Raw genomic sequence first — 19,084 nt, forward strand, 5'->3', positions numbered from 1 at the left:
TTGCAGCTTTTTGTTGTTGTTTGTTTTGCGTAATTTAGTGCTTCTCCCCTCTATTGCTGCACTTCTATCCCTGATGTCTGCACCCTGATGTCTGCACAAGTAATAGCAATAGTAATTATATTTTGTATTTATTTCTTAAAGATTGTCCGACTTGGGTACAGACTGTTGTAAAATGGAGCAGGGCATTGGGGGAGGCAGAAAGTGGCTCACCGGGTTAAACATGACAGAAGCAGTGACTCAGCTACCTCATCAGCCACTGCACACGAAACTGATACTCCCTGGCCGGTGTAAATCACCCGGAGTGTCGGGGCCCAGATATCACCAGATTTATTTCACAGACTGCAGAGGGAAACTAATCTATATAACGACATTTTCCATAGTCATTATGCTTGGTGCTGGGCAACAGCACACATGCCTGTAAGTATTCTTGCCTGAGATTTCAGGAGATTTTGTTGATTATCATAATGTGGATATTATTAGCAATTAATCACGTGTTTCAGTTACTGTAATTCAAAAACACTAAATGCCACAAATGGCTCATATTTTCTAAGCTCCAATACATAGTTAATACTTAATACTAGTTAATTGTTCTTCTTTTTACAGGCTGATTCAACTTTTCTTTTAAGTTGCAACAAATGCACAAAGTAATTTGCTACCTAGCTTTCCCCAGCATATGTTCACTGAACATGTTTAGCTGGTTCAAAATCAGGTAATTTCCAAGAACTATTGAATGAATGAACAGAAATTATAATTTGATAAAGAAAAATTATCATATCTGCAGTTAGTACACCACGGAGCATGTTCTTACTTGGCAGCCTAGTTTGTTGGAGCTAAGAGCTCTGGACTCAAGCTGATTGCTTTGGAAAGTGTTGTCAAGGCAACGACTCTTCTTTCTAATTTTATTCTAATCTATCTCACTGGAACCGAAAGAATCAAAAGTCCAAGACTGTTGCCAAATCATGTTCACTCGATTTAGGGAAACTAGAGCAATGACTCAAATGCATGAACGTAGACACTATTACTTACTTATTTTTTAACTCTGTGAAGAATAAATGGTGCCATTGTAAGCTCAAAAAGATGCTGTCTAAACTTAATGAGGAAGAATCTTCTCTCCAACACTAAGTTTCTAAAATGGACAATGGACAAAAAATAGTGGCAATGAGGTTTTTCCAAGATTTACAAGTAGGAAACTACAATATGTTTTAAACACGTGTCTAATTTAACTGTTTTTTGCATTTTTCGTATTGTATTGTATTGTATTGTATCTAGTCTTGCACAAAACAATTGTCCAACAAATATCAGTATAATTCCTGTAGATTTGGGTGAGTGATACATCAGAAACAACAAAAAAACAATACAATTTTCTTCAGATACCATCAGTCACTCCACAAGCCAAAAAAGTAATTTCTCTAGAACCCATCAAAAGTGTCAAATAGTTTATCCTGGCAGCCTCGCGACATTGAAAGTGATTGTTGGCATCGCCGGGTGCTTCTGCACTCGGAGTGATTAATAATTTCACTAATGGGCCATTGTTAACGAACAGCATCACCCCCCTCAAGCAGAGACGTACTGCACAAGGCAACTTGAAATTAATTATTTTCCTTTCATCTCAGTGCTTTCTGAAACACAGAGTAAATCTTTCCATTGACAATGAAAACAATTAGTAAGAAAGAAGACTATGTAGTGAAGACAGCTAGGTACACTAGCCCCAAGCCATAGTGGAGCTGCATGTTATTACAAAAACAATGGGTTGTCATTCTACCCATATGGGTTTGGTACAAACCTTGCAGCAGTTAATTTTTCAATTCCAATGCAGGCCGATTTATTTATTATTTAATCCCTGCCTTTTAAAAAAATAATAACAACAAATTTAAAATGACACATAGTTGGATAAAATGTTATTGATTAAAAAAATAAACAAAATGTACTCCAGCTATCTGAAATATAAAGCAGTGAGGGTATACGTGCAAGTGTATTTGCATAAAACTAAATGATATGGCCGAACTATTTTCATGATAAAGCAGATTTGCTTCCTAGCACAAGTAAAATAGATTTAAATATTTTACATGACGCCATTATTATCTAAGTATGCCAAAGCCTTATAGATAGGCACATTGACCTGCCCAATAGTCCTCAGAGCTAATCTCTTATCCTTAACTCCAATTCAAGCTAATCTTATCTTGTGAAAACAAAAAATAACATGGACATCAGTTACAGAATTCTTTTTGCAACAAAAACGACTATAGGTGTATGACCAAAAAAATGTTTCTAAAGAAATATGATACAGGTTTCAGCTCCACAAACACCAACAGTGATCTACGTACATACACATTTACATACGTGCATTATCATTATTTTTTTTATTTATCAGGGACATCAATCAACCTTTTCAGTTTCCACATCAATACTCCAGAGTTAGCAAATGAGGTCACTTTCATCTGTAGTCCCAAAAATGTCTTTGCACTGTGGGAGGAAACCCACACAACTTGTTGTGCGTCACCGTGCTGCCCCATAAACATTCACATTAAACCACATCACATCAATGTAATGTTATGTAATCACAAGGCAACCATCATAACTAGTCGTAGCCTATCTAATGGGGATATTATACGCCAAGAAATAGCCAGCCCTCTTGCAATATATATTTTTTTAATCTAAAACATTTTTTAATGTTTGTCATTGTGTTTTTCTCATTTGTTGTGTTTTCTAATTTGTCTTAATATTTTCTGATTTAATGTTGTGTATTCTGATTGGTTTTTGTGTTTTCTGATTGGTTTTTGTGTTTTCTGATTGTTGATTTGTCTTGTCCTTCAGAGCCACCATACAATACATATTTGGATTGAAACAATTGCAAAACATAAGCAATTCTATGCAGAAGAAAAAACAATATGTCTGAAAGCTGCATGGGCACCCACACAGTATAGCGCCATGTCTCAGGTCTTGAGTAATTATTGTTGTCCTTGGCACAACTTCAGCGATACTGATTTCATATCATTTTTCTATTTTCTTTCCAAGACCTCTTCCAAAATAACAACTCAATAAAGCTTCCTTGGTGAATACAGTCCCTTGATAAGGAACAACCTTTGCCTCGCTTTCCGGTTACAGAGCAGCAGCCGTGCCAAGTGTTTGTTTTACAGTGCTATTATGGTCCCATGCTACTGTACTGTACGAGAGACAAGAGGGCACTAACACACACACACACAGACACACACACACCCCTCCCTGCCCCCTTGTGTTTACTCCAAGGGTCACCTCACTGGGATATCTTCTCTGAAAATCATTTAAAATACTAAACTCTAAATAATTACTGCAAGGAAATAGATTAAAGTGTAAATTGCATTCACTTGATACCATTTTGAAGTGGTAACAAAACTATAAGCTTTAATAGCCAATATCAGTCATATTCCACTCTTATTCTGTCAGTTCATAGTCATGCATACACATACATGGACACGTGTGGGCAGATAAGAGATTCACATGTGCAAACACACACACACACACACACAATCAACACATAACAGCCTTTAAGTGAATTAACATCCTGGAAACTTATTTGCAGCATGTTAATAGTTTTATAAGCAAATGTCTATTGGCCTTGGAAGTCGTGACAAAGGCTGTTATAAATTAAAGCAAATGTATCATGCCGATTATATTTAACACTCGCACAAGGGACAAAATACGTATCATATGAGTTATATGAAAGTCACCCCAGCTTAGATCACTCCTTCTGTTTTGGGAACTCTAATATAATCAGTCCTTTGTAAATGGCTACGTGCACATTAAATTATTTTGTATATAATGCTGGTACCGACAGGAGCATTTATAATTGCAAGGCTGGGATTAACTGACAACAGGGCTGTTAAAATCCAGACACTGTTTAAATTCTCCTTCTCCTGTTCAACATCTGTCTGACATTGCATCATCCCTTCGAGACAATGTTGAATCTTATTGAATAAATATAATCTTCATTGTCATCAACAATTATAATGATCTCACTATGATTTATTTAGTGGGATTTAATGTCCAATGTGTTATGTCCAATTCACAATGAACATCTCTACAAAAGCAAGCCCACAACTGCAAAACTGCAAACACTTTAATATGAGAAAACAATTGTGGGTTTTAGTGTCACAAATGCCACTCATTACCAGAAAAAACCCACTCCGTAGACCTGAGGTAAGAAATACCAACAAAACACAGCCTGACAAACCGACTGAAATTTCAACAATTAGTTATAATTATATGGTTGATATATGCAGTTGTGATGTGGACTTTTATATGTCCAGAAACGGCAGAATCTGAAATGCAGATTGTGAAACAAAAGGTTGTTGAAATTAGACAAACAAATCTGTTGTGAAATTAGAGTTTGCTCTGCATCTCACAGTTAAAATATTTTTTTTGTAATCTGCTTCATATGTTTTCCTATTTCTATAAACACGTGTCATTCATAATTCCACAATTTATCTTCAAGTGAAACAGCAAACAGCTTGTTTAGGTCCACACACACATCCCACTACCACAAAACAAACCTGAAGGACAAAAAAAAACAGGCAAAAATATTCACTGTGTACAATGTTGCTTTTTCCTTACCTTGCCATGTTGTCTGCCATGCACCTTTGACCTGGATATCCTTCCCCTCGGGGTGTCAAAGAGTTCTGTTGCAAGCCAGGATGTGGCTTCCAAGTTTCAATCAATGCAGTGACGGGAGAAATTAGATTCAGCAAGGGGTTTGTCTGGTCCCTCGCATCATGTCGGGAAAAAGACATTGTTCCTCGTGCTCCGATCTGGTAATGAAATGAATGCCCACCTGAATTAACGCCAACAATGGCGGATGTCGGCATGTGACTATTCTCTTGGTAATAGCTGCCATCTTTACTCTCCTGCTTAATCCCCTTAGGCAAGACGTTATTAGAAAAGGCGTCAGGTTGGCAGTTGCCATTCAGTAAAGAGACCGGCGGTCCTAAAATCCCGCAGAGGCTGTGTTCATCTACGTTATCCCTCAAAGACAAATAAGTGGTCTCCGCCGCAGGAAAAAGGTTCAACGAGTGCTGCTCTCCGTTGTATTGGGGATGCAGACACGCGGTGTCTTTGTTTGGTTCGCTTTTTATTTGCATGGCGAAGGGCGAATTGGGTACGTGACTCTGGTCGCCATTAGCACACATGCTCCTCATGCAGTCCGGCTCGATCTTTATGTACTTCACCATTCCCATCTCGTCCAGGCCCACGCTGTACTGCTCAGAGTCCACCTTCTCCACCTTTGGAAACTCAAACACGCTGAAGTCGTGGTCCGTCTTAATTGGGCTGTGAACCTCGTTCTGCACAAGGCCCAGGCCACTCACAGGACTAGACATAGGGAAGCCGGTCGAATTAGGAGGACTAGACACAGACATAGAATTGACATTTCCTGGACTGGAAATCGATTCCCGCATACTGCTGTTGTTGTTGCCGTTGCTGCCAGTGGGGCTGGAGACCGATGACCTCACATTGGGGTTGCAGGAGGGTGGAGACCTCACGCTCCCCATGCTCTGGGGACTGGAAATGGGCGATTTCATCACATTAAGAGGGCTCGCGAGGGGGGACCCCACGTTGCTTGCGTTGTTTGGGCTGCAGGTGGTGGAGAGCCTGGGGTGAGGGACCTGGGCAAGGCCAGGCAGGGCTGGACCCTGGCTGAGGGGGCTCCCAGGAGGGGGGAAGGATTTGCCAAAGTTGGTAGGGCTGGCAGTCGACGATACAAAACTGTTGCTAGCAGGGCTGGAGATGGAACCGTTGGAGTTTTGAGGACTACACTCAAGGGCTGCGGCCAGACAGTCCTCTGCACTGGAGAGGACACCAGAGGCACACGCCATTTTAGTGATATCAGATGGACAGGACATCACAGGGTAAGGAGCTGAAACTAACAAACCCCTGGGGTTCAGCTTTGGACGACCCACCGAGGTGGACAGGTTATTGCCCAGACAATGTCCACTGTTGGGAAACGGTTTCCTATGGCCGCCAACGCCCGGCCTCTGTGCAGTCTGTGGGTTGAAGGCATACTCCGCCTCTCGCGCTGCGTTCATGTACAAGCCCATCGACTCAGCCACAGTCTTGGAAAGCTCTTTGGAGTCCATTTCTAACTTAATGCTGTTGGCAGCATTGCTCGAAATAGGAAAAACAAACTGCTGTTGACTCTGGCTCTGGGAGACTGGGGCCTGAACCATGCTCTCTCCTCGGTTATCCTTAATGCCTGCAATGCTGTTTGGAGAACAACTGACATTCACCATGTCCATCAGGACATCACTGTTGGTCTTGTTGTCCTGCTCCATACCACAGATGAACTCCATTGTGTTTGACACATGACTCCTTCTCCTCTCTGCGTCCATTAATTCTGGGAAACCTTGGTATCTTTGGGTCTCCATGGCTGGATCATTGATACATCTGTTGAATTGAATTTCAAAAATCAGTTCACCCTTTCTACTTTAATTTTATTTTGCAAAAAGTATACAGATGCACTAATTAAATTCTGAACTTTACATACATTCTGACATAAGTAGTATACACATAAATAATCATATGAAAAATTCCTGTCCATAGATTTATTTGATATTGTATGTATGATGAGGACTAGCAGCACAACAGTAAATACATTATAATACTTCAATTCACAATATACCATCCCAATAGCCTATCCATATCCAATTAAATGGCATTTTTATTTATTTTTATAAAATGTTTAAAAAAAATGTATTATTAGCCTATTTCTCTGATTAAGGTTTGTATGATACATTCAAAATTAATGTGCTACATAATAATATTTTTCCTATTAATTGACTGGCATTTGCGCTCGAATGTTTAAATACGATAACAGCACACAATGGTAACCTCACATTATTTCGACTTTTTAAAGTGACCTATACAACAAATAAAGTGTCAGGAAGGAAAAGTGAGAGGAAACATAAGTATCTGTCAGGTTTCGCCTTTCAGATTAGTGCGCAGTATATACAGCGAACTACTGAGGAAGGGGGTGGGGGTGGTGACGAGATGGGCCGTGCTTGTCATCATAAATAATGCCTAGGAAATTATGAGATTGTTTATATTTAAAATGCAGTGCGCACACTGTTATAAATCATGATAGTTAATAGTTTAGCAAAAAACTGTTAAATACTTTGTTGCATTATTTACTTAAGTTCAGTTCTGGTAGACTGCTATTCCTGTGAAAACTGTATTATAAGCTACGCAACACTTGCCTTTACTTCTCTTATATAAACCCCAGAGCAAATAGGAACATATCGCTTTAAAAGACATCACGTGGTTTTGTAGGTTACCGTCTCTGGAGCTCCAGCATTGGATAAACGCAGAAACTGTGCCGACAAACACGATAAACCCGTACACGGATTGGATAGCCTGCCCTGTCATTCTAGCATTAATAGGCCTTGTAGCGACATCAGTGCTGCGACATTACCTAGAAATTCTTACACCCTTAAGGCAACAGAGCAGGCTACTGTTAGTGAGAGATTAACAAGTTTTGCAAACCCTAAATGTAAGAAAGTGTGATATGGCTGATCCGGAGTTAAAACACTAACCGTAATACTAGCATTGCATCAAATCCACTTAGCGTTTGTATGACACATTTATTCATGTTAAAGCGTAAGGTCATATATTGCCTCCGCGAACGCATTTAAAATATATTATTTCAGTGTCTTCCGTTTTGTCAAAGAAGTATTACAAATGTGAGAAAACAATTATATAGGCTTATATAGGCTATTATAAATATGTCGCGATTACAATCAACGCGTTTACATGAGCAATGCACTGCGTTTGCAAAAGTGCAGACTACCCTATACAATTACTTGAAATAAATTATGTACGTAGTTACTGCACTCGCGGCAAGAATTTGACAGTTTTAGACTATTATTATTCATGGTCACATGTTTTTAGCAGAGCGACAGAGAACTTCGTGGACGTCGTAGAGTTAGGCTAAGCTAGTTAGCAACGTTGATAGTTTTGTTAGTGCGAAGTCTATAAATAATGTTATATTATTTTGTATGATGAGGGGTTATCTTTACTGTAAGCGCATAAGCGAAGTTAAACGTAGTTTAAGCAATGCAGGCAACATAGATGTAACATATTTCAGTGTCGTTAATGCCGCATATATTACTGTCATATTTGTTTACTGCTCAGTTTATACAGTCTTTAAACTGTTGTAGTCAAATTTCGAACGTGTCCATGGTAATGGCCTATGGTTGAAGCTGCTACATATGTTCGCCGGACAACAAAAATTGCATTAAAATAACGTTTAATATGACACAGCGGTTTATCAACCACTAACAAATGAAATGTCTCTGAAGTTACAATTTAAAGTTCATCAGTTACTGTAGCTTACCCATTAGGCTATAGAATTTTGCATCCTTACCTTAATTGCGACATCCAACTTAGTCAGGTGGCTTTATTGCGTGGAAGCAATAAGCCAAATAAGAAAAATAAATAACCAGTATTTTCCTTTCCAATATCCTCAGTGCAAAAGCCGACGTTTAGTTACTCTGCCCACTAGTAGCCTACATACATCCACTACTTTCAGTTCTGACAGTCTGAAGCGCAGAGAAGTAGGTTAGACACCTTCGCATTTCAGCATTAACTGTCGCTAATCTACAACTGCAGAGTGCAGTTTAAAAGCCACGACTGACGCCGAAGATTAAGACGGCTTCCTCGGATATTTTCCATTTTCTTCCTGTAATAGAACATTTCTGATTTTCTAGCTCCCAGACAGAAGACTGATAAAAAACTGCGAGGGAGACAGACTTGCCAAGCGACGTCACTGTCAGCACATGGATCCTCCTACTGCAACGATGAGCGCAATAGCCTACTAACTCGCAGAAATAAACTCACTCACCGTGCCGCTCGCAGGTACGCTCCTACGAATCCTTTGAAACACTGGGCACCCGCGAATGTCATTTAAGAGCGGGTGCAATGGAGCCACCTTGGCCATCATTAAGAGGATTAAAAGGAACAAACATTTTAACCGACAAAAATAAATTAAGACCCTGCCACGTCCAATTATGCTTGTCGGTAATTGTACAATTTCCACTAAACTGAATTTTATCTCCGGGACAACCGTCACTTGCGCTGATAGTCTCTTTCTAAAACACTGATTGATTAAGCTTAATAAATTAACCAATCTCTTTAATCAATCCCGTGCAAATAAAGTTTTGATACTCCAGACCAGACACCGATTTTTCCTTTCACTGATACCTCAAATGTTTCCGTTGTATTTCTCTCACTCACGCATCGACGCTGACCGACAAGGCCCCCAAAGCGGATTTTTGCCTTACATGACTATGTAAACAGGTTTAATTGCCAGTCCTATTGCGAAATTTAAAGTTCATACAACTATTAGTCGTAACCCAATGACGCGCTTGGTATATTCATGGAAGGCTAATAACTTCATGTTTGAATATATGAAACAATGTATGACTAACTTATCTTTGTATTTTACGTCTACTGTCAAATCTGTGGTAAGTGTTATAAAATGCAATTCCTATTGCATTCAAAGCTGTAAACCGTAGCCCTGCTGCAGCTACAATGTACGGAAACCTAAATTTCAATTTTGTGCAGGTTTAATTGGCCTAGAACATTCCTCAACTAATGGTGTGGTATTTCTAAGATGTAAATTTTATGACACCGTTATGTTGGTTGCAGAAATGCACTTCTGCGCTATTATGTATTTTATGTATAAGTTAAAATCTCCAGCCAACTGTGCATTATATTCTGTAACTGGTAATACTGTAAGAAATGAATTACACACAAGTACAACATTTGGTCTGCAAAGACACAGATGACATTGTGTGATTGTGTGTTAGACACTGCGTGGATAACACCCTGACGTGAGCTGAGAGTTAGAGTAATATTATCTTGGACCCAGGCAAGCAGGAGCCAACAGAATTTAAGATTCATATCACAGTAAGATTACCAAGAAATTAAGCATTTTCTAAAAGTGATGAGATACATATTCATATTTCCCCCCTTTATCTCACACCTTTACGTTATTTGATGCGCACTGTGTATCTGTCTGAAAGTAGTGCATCTGCACTGTACAGTATCTTCCCCAGAAGTGCATTTCCAACATGAGTCTTGCTTAGAGTATATTAGAAATTACACACATATATACACATACTGTCCATACACACGCATGTGCACACAGGCATACACTGTATATATACCATCGCACGCACACAGGCCCATATACATACACTTGCATGCACGCTCACATACATACATGCACACACAGGTGAATATACATGCACTCGCACACACACTTGCACGTGTGTATTAAGGGAATGCATATGCTTACACTTATACACACACAGGCAGACAGACACAGACACACATACAGACACAGTAGTATACTCTATATATGACAGGGCAGTACAGTATCTCTTCTGGTTTCTCCCCCTCTGTTGGTGGTTTTCTGTCAGTGCAAGTGTGCTAACAGCTTTACACCCACAGCCTTTTCGTAAGTATACCACAGAACACTAGAATTTCAGTGTTTAGGCATGTTGTAGGATTTCAGCTGTTTCCCCATTTAGTTAAAATGCCTGTATTCTACCCCCCCCCATCCATATTATTCTGCACTACGGCCAGCACTGCCAGACCCACAGCTAGCAGTAGTAGCACATTTACAGTAGTATCATTCTGTGGAGAAGGCTGACACATTAAAATTCTTAGCCCTAACGTATTCCCGCTGCGGTTACAATGCCTCCTTTGAGCTGAATTTGTGATCCCACCTCTTCTACCCTGATAGCGTGCTCTGTCCCTTTGAGTATGGACCTGCAGGGCATTTAGATTGATGTGCTCTCTGTTGTCTCCCCAGATGCCAGAGATGGCTGCTGAAGACTATCTGAGAAGCCCAGGGAAGCTACAGAGGACTGCTAACTCTGGGAAGGTATGGTTTCCTCCAAAAAACACTTGGCTCTCTTGCTCATTCTAGTTGTTGGTTAAAAAAGTGCTGCCATAAGACTTATTCCAAAGCTTTTTTTGTGTGTTCAAAAATGTGGAGTAGCTTTTTGTTTTAGTGAATTTGCTGCTTTGATGGCCCTTTTCTCCTGGTTAAGTTTAAGCCAGGTGCCCTAGCAGTCAGTTAATCATCTCTGTATACTAATTTATATGGTAAATTTTGATAGTCTCTATGATACGATGGTACAGTATATACTGCAGGACTGTCATTGCTGCTGTTGCCACCCAGTTCCCTCTTTCATTCAGCACTAAGCAAATATCTCCTCATTAAGATCCTCAAAGACTCTTTAGTTGCAACAGAAAAGGCATCTGCTCCAAGACCTCAAAATGTGTGGCGACGTCCACTCTTAATTTGGCAGAGCTAGAACCTTAAAATAGCGCCATCTTCACTCCCAGGGAGAAAACAGTTGGAGCACTCCACTGTTCCATTTCCATTGGGGTGTTTGCATTCATTTGCCAGACAAACAGCTCCCAATCGATTCCTTTTTCACAGCACTATTCAAGGTGATGTTTTCACAATTACTGCTGCAAGGCCACAGTTCTCATCTCCCCCAAAGATTCAGCGCTCCAGTCACTTAAACACACAGTGAATCACTAGCAAATACAGTGTAGCAGCAGTAATGTTTCTGGTGATATATGTGGTTAAAGTATTACTGGTTTTATTAATACTTTTGTCCTTGGGTTTTTATATGAATGACTACAACCGGAAACACTACATTCTTCTTTCTAAGATTCATACAGCTCCTTGTTTGAAAGCAGGAAAGATGAATTGTATGAGATCAATGCTCAGTGTAGACGGAGGTAGTGCAGGCAGCATAACTCCTCAAGGGCACTGATGCACTGAAGCAAACTAATGTTGAATGCAGAAGAAACATTTTTAGCAGAGCAGGAGATTTCCTCTGTCGGTCTTCATGTTTCTTAATCATTATTTAGCTTTCTATTTTCCATTTGCTCAATGACAATGACCTCTTTTCCAAAAGCAGGATAGCAACTGAATGTATACTAAGCAATGGAAATGTGAGTAATGAGAAGTTGTGGAAAATAACAACATAACAGTCAGCACAAAAATATTTTATGGGTTGTTTTTATTCATTCCAACTCTTACAAATGACAAAGGACAATTGATTACATAATATCATATAATGGCACATTTTCCTTATATTGCATGCCATAGGCATTTTAAGTTTTATGCTTAGAAGTTCAGTTAGTTACATACATACATAAAGTACATTTATTCCTGACTGGCTAGTTTTAACTACTGTTTCCGTTTTGTTACTATTTTACATTTTCGAAATAAAGATATCAAATCAAATTAAAAAATTGTGTTCAGTTTGAGACAAATTGATCAGCTTAAACTTTTAGAAAAAGAGGAATGACAATTAATATTTCATAACCAGTGATAAAACCACTGTAAATGTGGTTGTTTTGTGTTTTTATTTGTTCATCGTCTGTATTATTTGCATTTATGTCTTTTTTCGCCTGTACAGTTTCTTTGATATAATAAGAAAAGCTGAACAATAATTGAGAATGTCAGATCAAAACAATAAATATCACTTTACTGCAAGAAAACCTTGTTTCATTTTAATATTTCACAGATAAACATGAATTATGCCCACCCAAGCCTTCATTATAGCGGATCTTTTATATAGTGAATCACAGCTTCACAAAAAAGAATGACACTTTCCTAGCTAAATGTGATTTAGCAGAAGTAAATGGCAACCATTAAACATACATTCTGTTTATATTGTTTGGAATTCAGATAAAGGTATGTAATTCTGCATGAATTTTATTTCAGTTTTGCTTTAATATCCCCAAAATGTCCTGGGTCTCTTTGACCCAGGGCTAACAGTTTCACAGTTGCTAATAAGCAAATGGAACAGCAGAGTTAAGTGTATTGGGACATTCCTGCTGTTTCTAGCATTCCCCTTGGTATTGTATGTGAACATCATATTACTAACAAGAATCTTCCATCAGGCAATGGACTTTCCATGAAGGTTGGACTACAGGGAAAAGCAAAGGCTAAATCCAAGAGTATTTGTGCTCAGTGGCAGCAAACAGAAAAACACAAATTAAGAGGATTTTTTTGTGGGGAAACTGTCAAAATGTACAGCCTTTAAGACTCATAACCTGGCCAGCTGAAACACATTACATTACATTACATTATTGGCATTTGGCAGACGCTCTTATCCAGAGCGACGTACAGTTGACTAGACTAAGCAGGAGACAATCCTCCCCTGGAGCAATGCAGGGTTAAGGGCCTTGCTCAAGGGCCCAACGGCTGTGCGGATCTCCTTCCCTGAGTGCCATTATGGAAAACTAGTTTCCCAGCTGCATTTGATTGAAGCACACAATTTTATTTTAGACCATTTCATATGCCACTATGCCAGGGCTTACTCTTTTAGTTCTAGCGGAGTTTCATAAAATTAAATATACATTTTCTGCCATGCTGATTTTTACTTTACTTGTGCACTCTATGACTCAGTTTAGCCAGCCAATATTATGCAGGCTGTCAAATTATAAAAAAGAAATGGCATTTCCTTAAGAAATTTCATTTCAAGAAATGGCATTTCCTTACATTAACGTGGCCAAACGGAGAGGAAATGGGTCTATTGTGAGCGGTGGCCTGATGAACAGTAAGGACCTCTCTATTTACCCAGTGGTAGCGGATTAGCTTGTTTGCACACAGTGTTCCCGTTTTGGAATATGCACTGATTCTAATGACCAATTCTGACAGTTTGCCACCATAGACAATTTTCCAATAAATAAATCCATCTCATTCATTTTCTTTGAGCATTTTGGAGGAAATACAATCACCCAAATAATTTGATATGGATATTAAACACCTGTATTTTAGTAATCTCATATTCATTTATTTAATCTTACATTAAGGGACCTGTCTAAATCCATAATTAGCCTGTGTTTGAGAGAATATTGTGATAATTTTTTGCTCTTCTCAAGAACATCTTCTCATAAATATTTACAAAAAACTGAGTGTGTGAAATGTGCTTTTCAAAGACTTATAGACTGAATATCATGTAACAAACTGACATTTTCATAAATTGACTAAATTCACTTATCCATTATTTTCTGAAATTGTACCCTTAAATGTATTATTCTCTGAGAGAGAGTCATTTATATATGCAGTGAATTAAATCGAAGATAACCAAGAAAACAGGCAAAGTATGTTTCCTTAATTACTGGAATGAAGAAACGGAAAGTAGATTTTATATCAGTGAGGTCCAGCAATATGCAGGCCATCCCAGCCTCTTTGCAAATAAGATTCTGATTTCAACTGAGCTTCCTGTTAAAATAAAGGTTAAAATATTATGTTTTTATAAAAACATGACTCATTAAACAACCATACAGAATAACAAAAGCAGCAGTCCAGTAGTCCCAATACACATGAACTGTTAGGGCGTCCATGCATGCATGTACATACAGGGGCCAATGCAGAGCCCTAGAACTGCCTGCCTTTACTCTCTGTCCATTACTTCTGTTTCTGACCCACAAATAGTCCTGTTTGCCCACTGACTGACTGGTGGTGGACTGTGGCCGTGCGTACACCAAGCTGTGTTTGTTCTTTTGAGCGGCACGTTTTGAGAAGATTATATGTTGTTCGCACCTTTAGTGTTGACTCCATTTTTTATATGTTTTTGGAGGGCGTGCTGCAGTTGCACATTCCCGGATACCCCTGAAGGTGTGAGCGAACAGGGGAGTGAACAAGCGTTTTCGAGATGGTGTTGGCATCTTACCTCACAGCTTCCCAGTTTACGTGTGCCAGGATAGGGTTTGCTGAGAGCCAGATACAAGGACCATTGGTATCATGTTTCCGGAGCATACTTTGTGAAAAAATGATTTGTTGCGTTGATATGGACTAAGTCATATTTAAATTGATGCAGTAAAGACAAATATTCAGCACTCTGGACAGCTCTATGCAAAACCTTGTTTCTCTTCATGAATGTGATCATCAGTGACTCAAAATGTATACCCCTGTGGCTTAGAATAAATTACAGGAAGATACCTTTCAAAATGTGCTGTATGCCTTATTTTCCATCATACAATCTGACGAGGATTAAAATAATCCATTAACATTTGAGCTGTTGAGTGTATTAAAATGATTTACACTGCATAGTGGTTTCCGATGTTGATGATAAAATATATATATATTTAGAAATCAAATGCAGATAGCAGGTTTTTTTTTAATCATGGACCCAAGCTCACTGTATATTTCACAAGGGGTGTGCGTTTAAACACAAATCAACTACAGTTACTCAAAAGGCCTTTTCCTTTCTCACACCATGTTTGAAGGACACAGAATCTCAGAAAGCCTTAGCAAGCCGCAGACAGTGTCAATAATTTACTAAAATCATAGAGCATTTTCACATCACCGCATTCTGTAGACAACCCAGAGGAAAGATTGCATTATTAAACATTTTCTTGCAGGTGTTGGGCTGTCTGTTTTTATTCATGTGGTGTGCAAGTGGTACACTGCAGAAAAGGTCTGTCTTAACAAGTATTCCAGTCTTGTAATGAGACCAAAAATCTTATATAAATATTTAAATGTTTCTATATTTATATATAATCAAATATTCTTTCTCTTACATAGAAAATATTCACTTGTTTTAAGTTACTATTTGCCTGACAAGTGAAATTTTCTTACCCATTGGCAAGTCTTGAAATGTGTCTGAACTGTCACCTAAACAACATAATATTTGTCTTATTTAACAAAAAAGTAATATAAATAAGATTTAAAGTCAAAATAAAAGAATAAAATACCGGTTGTGACTTACTTTCTGTTTTTTTGCAGTGTAGCTTGTAAGGCCCCTGGTAGGGGAACATGCTGTTGGTGGAAGAATGTTCATTAATTTATCGATTTCTTCAATATTCATTTTGGTTGCTCAATATCTGACATTCAGGTCTCCCAAACACCAAGTCTAACTGCTTTCATTCACTCTATTAATAATGGCCTTCCCATTGAGAACTGGTTTGAAACATACACACGATGCTTAGCCAACTATTGTACTTTACACAAACTCCTTCGGTCAGAGTAAAATGAAAACATCAACACTAATGTGTTCAAGTTCAAGAGTTTATCTGTATTGATTCCCTGAGATCTTTTATCTCTACCATAGGAGAAAATCTCTAAGCGGCAACACATACACATCTACACCTACATTGAGAATAGTCCGGACTGTTCTGCAGGTTCATTATCACCTGGGTACAGTAATCTATCTTTAATTCTGCAATCTGATAAAAAATATAGTTGTTAACAATATAGTTGTTAGTGCCGGAATATTTGATATAATCCGTTTTGTCAGTTACGAATATGAAAATCACAAGGGAATTTTTTGGAAAGTACAAAATAAAATGTGAAGAGAAACTGAACTGTGCATGATTCATAGACATACAAAGACATACAACATGCTGAGTACCTTTACTAAATCAAATCATTATTCTTATTATTATACACAAAAATTCTACTAGCAAATATGATATGTAAATAAAATACGGTAAAAAAGTGCCACTATTTGGCTGAGTGCTCAGACAGCATCTGTTCTAGGTGGCGGTTTCCTGCTCCTTCACATGAGACTGAACAGGTGCTGTTTACTGAAAACGTACTTCCTTTTATTGCATTTATTTGCGTCATTGGACACTGCACTAAAAACAGCCAGGATATTCAGCTGTTATCTTGCCCTAATATTGGTTTACTGTGAGAAAAATGTAAGGTTTAATTGCGGTTTAATTGCCAGAGACCTGCCAATATCGGCTCGTTTTCAGTGGCTTGCATCTACGTTTTACTCTCTTGAGTGTTACAGCGTTACCTTTTAAATAACAGAAATACGAAGCTGTCATAATTCATTATCACGGTTACATATTCCAGCTGGAAGAAAGCTGAAGTACAGTATTTTGTTTTAAAAAAACATGTGGTGATATGACAGTGATGTATCTGAAGGTCTCTTGGTTTCTTAAACAGAATGATTATAATTAACTTAAACATGTCTGTTACTGGTTCTAATGCCCATGGTTTATCCTGATGTGCCGACTGTTTTATATTTGATCATGTGTTCTGTAAACAGTATAGATTACACAGAGCGGTAACACTTACTTACTATGTAATGGGTGGCCTGTAGTGTAGTGGTTAAGGTACATAACTGGGACACGCAAGGTTGGTGGTTCAATCCCTGGTGTAGCCACAACAAGATCCGCACAGCCGTTGGGCCCTTGAGCAAGGCTCTTAACCCTACATTGCTCCAGGGGAAGATTGTCTCCTGCTTAGTCTAATCAACTGTATGTTGCTCTGGTAAGAGCGTCTGCCAAATGCCAATAATGTAATATAGAATGCAATTGTTCAAGTTGATTTTAATAGATAACTATTCAGACCCTCACTGTGACACACATTATGTTGTAACATTTATTGTACAACAAAATATCCTTCAGATCCCCAGTCTGGAGCAGATTACCATTCAGATCCTCCCTGGGTATTACTATTGCTAACTGTGGTACACACTCAGTGAGCACTTTATTAGGTTCTTATTAGACTTATTTTTAGACTTATTTTGGTGTTCTGCTGTAGCCTATCCACTTGTGCTCTTCTGCATACCACTGTTGGTTCATTGCATTATTGTCACCTTCCTGTCAGCTTTGACCAGTCTGGCCCTTCTCCTCTGACCTCTCTCATTAACAGTGCACTTTTGCCCACAGAACTGCTGTTCACTGGAGGTTCTTTCCTTTTTGACCATTCTTTGCAAACTCTAGAGACTGTTGTGCTTGAAAATCCCAGGAGATCAGCAGTTTCTGATAACCACCTTGTCTGGCACAAACAATCAAAGTCACATTTCTTCCCTATTCTGATGTTTGTCTGAAAAACAGCTGAAGCTCTTGACCATGCCTGCATGCTTTTATGCATGTAGTTGCTGCCACATGATTGGCTGATTATGTATTTGTATTAAAAAGCTGGTGTACAGGTCTACCTAATAAAATGATCACTGAGTGTATTATCATTGAGACAAGTTATAGCTAAGAGGGAAGACATGAAAAAGACAGAGGGACAGAATTTCATATTTTCACTGCCCTTCTGTTTGCATCCATGCTTTAAGGTGCGTGGGCTGGTGGCTGTTGATGCAAGCCAATGCCCACATATGCAGACACATAGATATACAGAATCTCTCTCTCTCTCTCTCTCACACACACACACACACACATTACAGCACATACCATACACACACCTCAGCGATTTGCCACGTCCACAGGTTGTTCCACATATCGCTGTCCTCATACAAACTCATTACAGCAGCATTCTCCTGTGCAGGGGCTGCAGTCCTAAGTGGGTCAGTTAGACTGTGATGTAATACTACAGCAGAGACTGGCTGGAAAACTGTGCTGTGGGGGTGGGTGAGGGAGAGAATAATGACTTCCAGTATCCGCGAGTGTCTGAAAGTTTATGTAGTTATCGCCTCATTCGCTGCCTGGTTGGATATATTAACTGTCTTCAATTTCATACCAGTACATTAAGATTTATGTCTTCAAAGAAAGTCTATGAAAGCCTGATATAAATACAACGCAAACTCTACAAGGAAGGAAGTCTAGAAGGAAGAATTTAGTCAGCTCATTTAGAATCCCCACTGTCACAACAGACCCTGCAGCCAGGTAAAAGTTTGTAAAATAATGGATTTTACAATGTGTTCCCCCTACCCCCCTTCCCACTGTTACCCGAAAGCAAGTAATGCAGTGGACAGAGAAGAGAGGGCAAGAAATGAGGTACAGGAAGCATGTGAATCACTTGTTCTGGAGCATTCTCACTTGTACCATTTCAGGACTCACTGCTATGGCTCTTGCTCTCTGGCAGTGAAATTTACCAAATTAAATATTAATCACATAGAGAGCACATTTCAATGATGTGTAGTTTCAAGCAAAACTGATTGCTGCCTACGGAAAAGTGTTTAAAAACCACTGCAATTTGAAAAAAAGTTTTTCTGCACTCCACGACATCTATTGCATTCATAAATGTGGCAGAACCAAGTTAAAAGTAAGATGTACTGCATATATAGACTAGTGCTAATATGGTTTATTCAGATCCAAATGAGGGGCAAGGATGAAA

General features: G+C 38.9%; 1 protein-coding gene across 1 annotated transcript in view; it reads right to left on the minus strand.

Annotated features, from left to right (window-relative positions):
• nr3c2 (nuclear receptor subfamily 3, group C, member 2) overlaps positions 1–8,769 on the minus strand; it is a 78,999-nt gene extending 70,230 nt beyond the window's left edge. Inside the window, exons 1-2 of the mRNA XM_061253189.1 lie at positions 8,390–8,769; positions 4,591–6,414 (exon numbers count right to left, since the gene is read on the minus strand). Of these exons, the coding sequence (XP_061109173.1) occupies positions 4,591–6,414; positions 8,390–8,403 (1,838 nt within the window). The 5' untranslated portion in view covers positions 8,404–8,769. The remainder of the gene's footprint in view (positions 1–4,590; positions 6,415–8,389) is intronic.
• Between the last annotated feature and the right edge of the window lie 10,315 nt (positions 8,770–19,084).

Source organism: Conger conger, chromosome 8, assembly GCF_963514075.1.
Source record: "Conger conger chromosome 8, fConCon1.1, whole genome shotgun sequence".
Taxonomy (NCBI): Eukaryota; Metazoa; Chordata; class Actinopteri; order Anguilliformes; family Congridae; genus Conger; species Conger conger.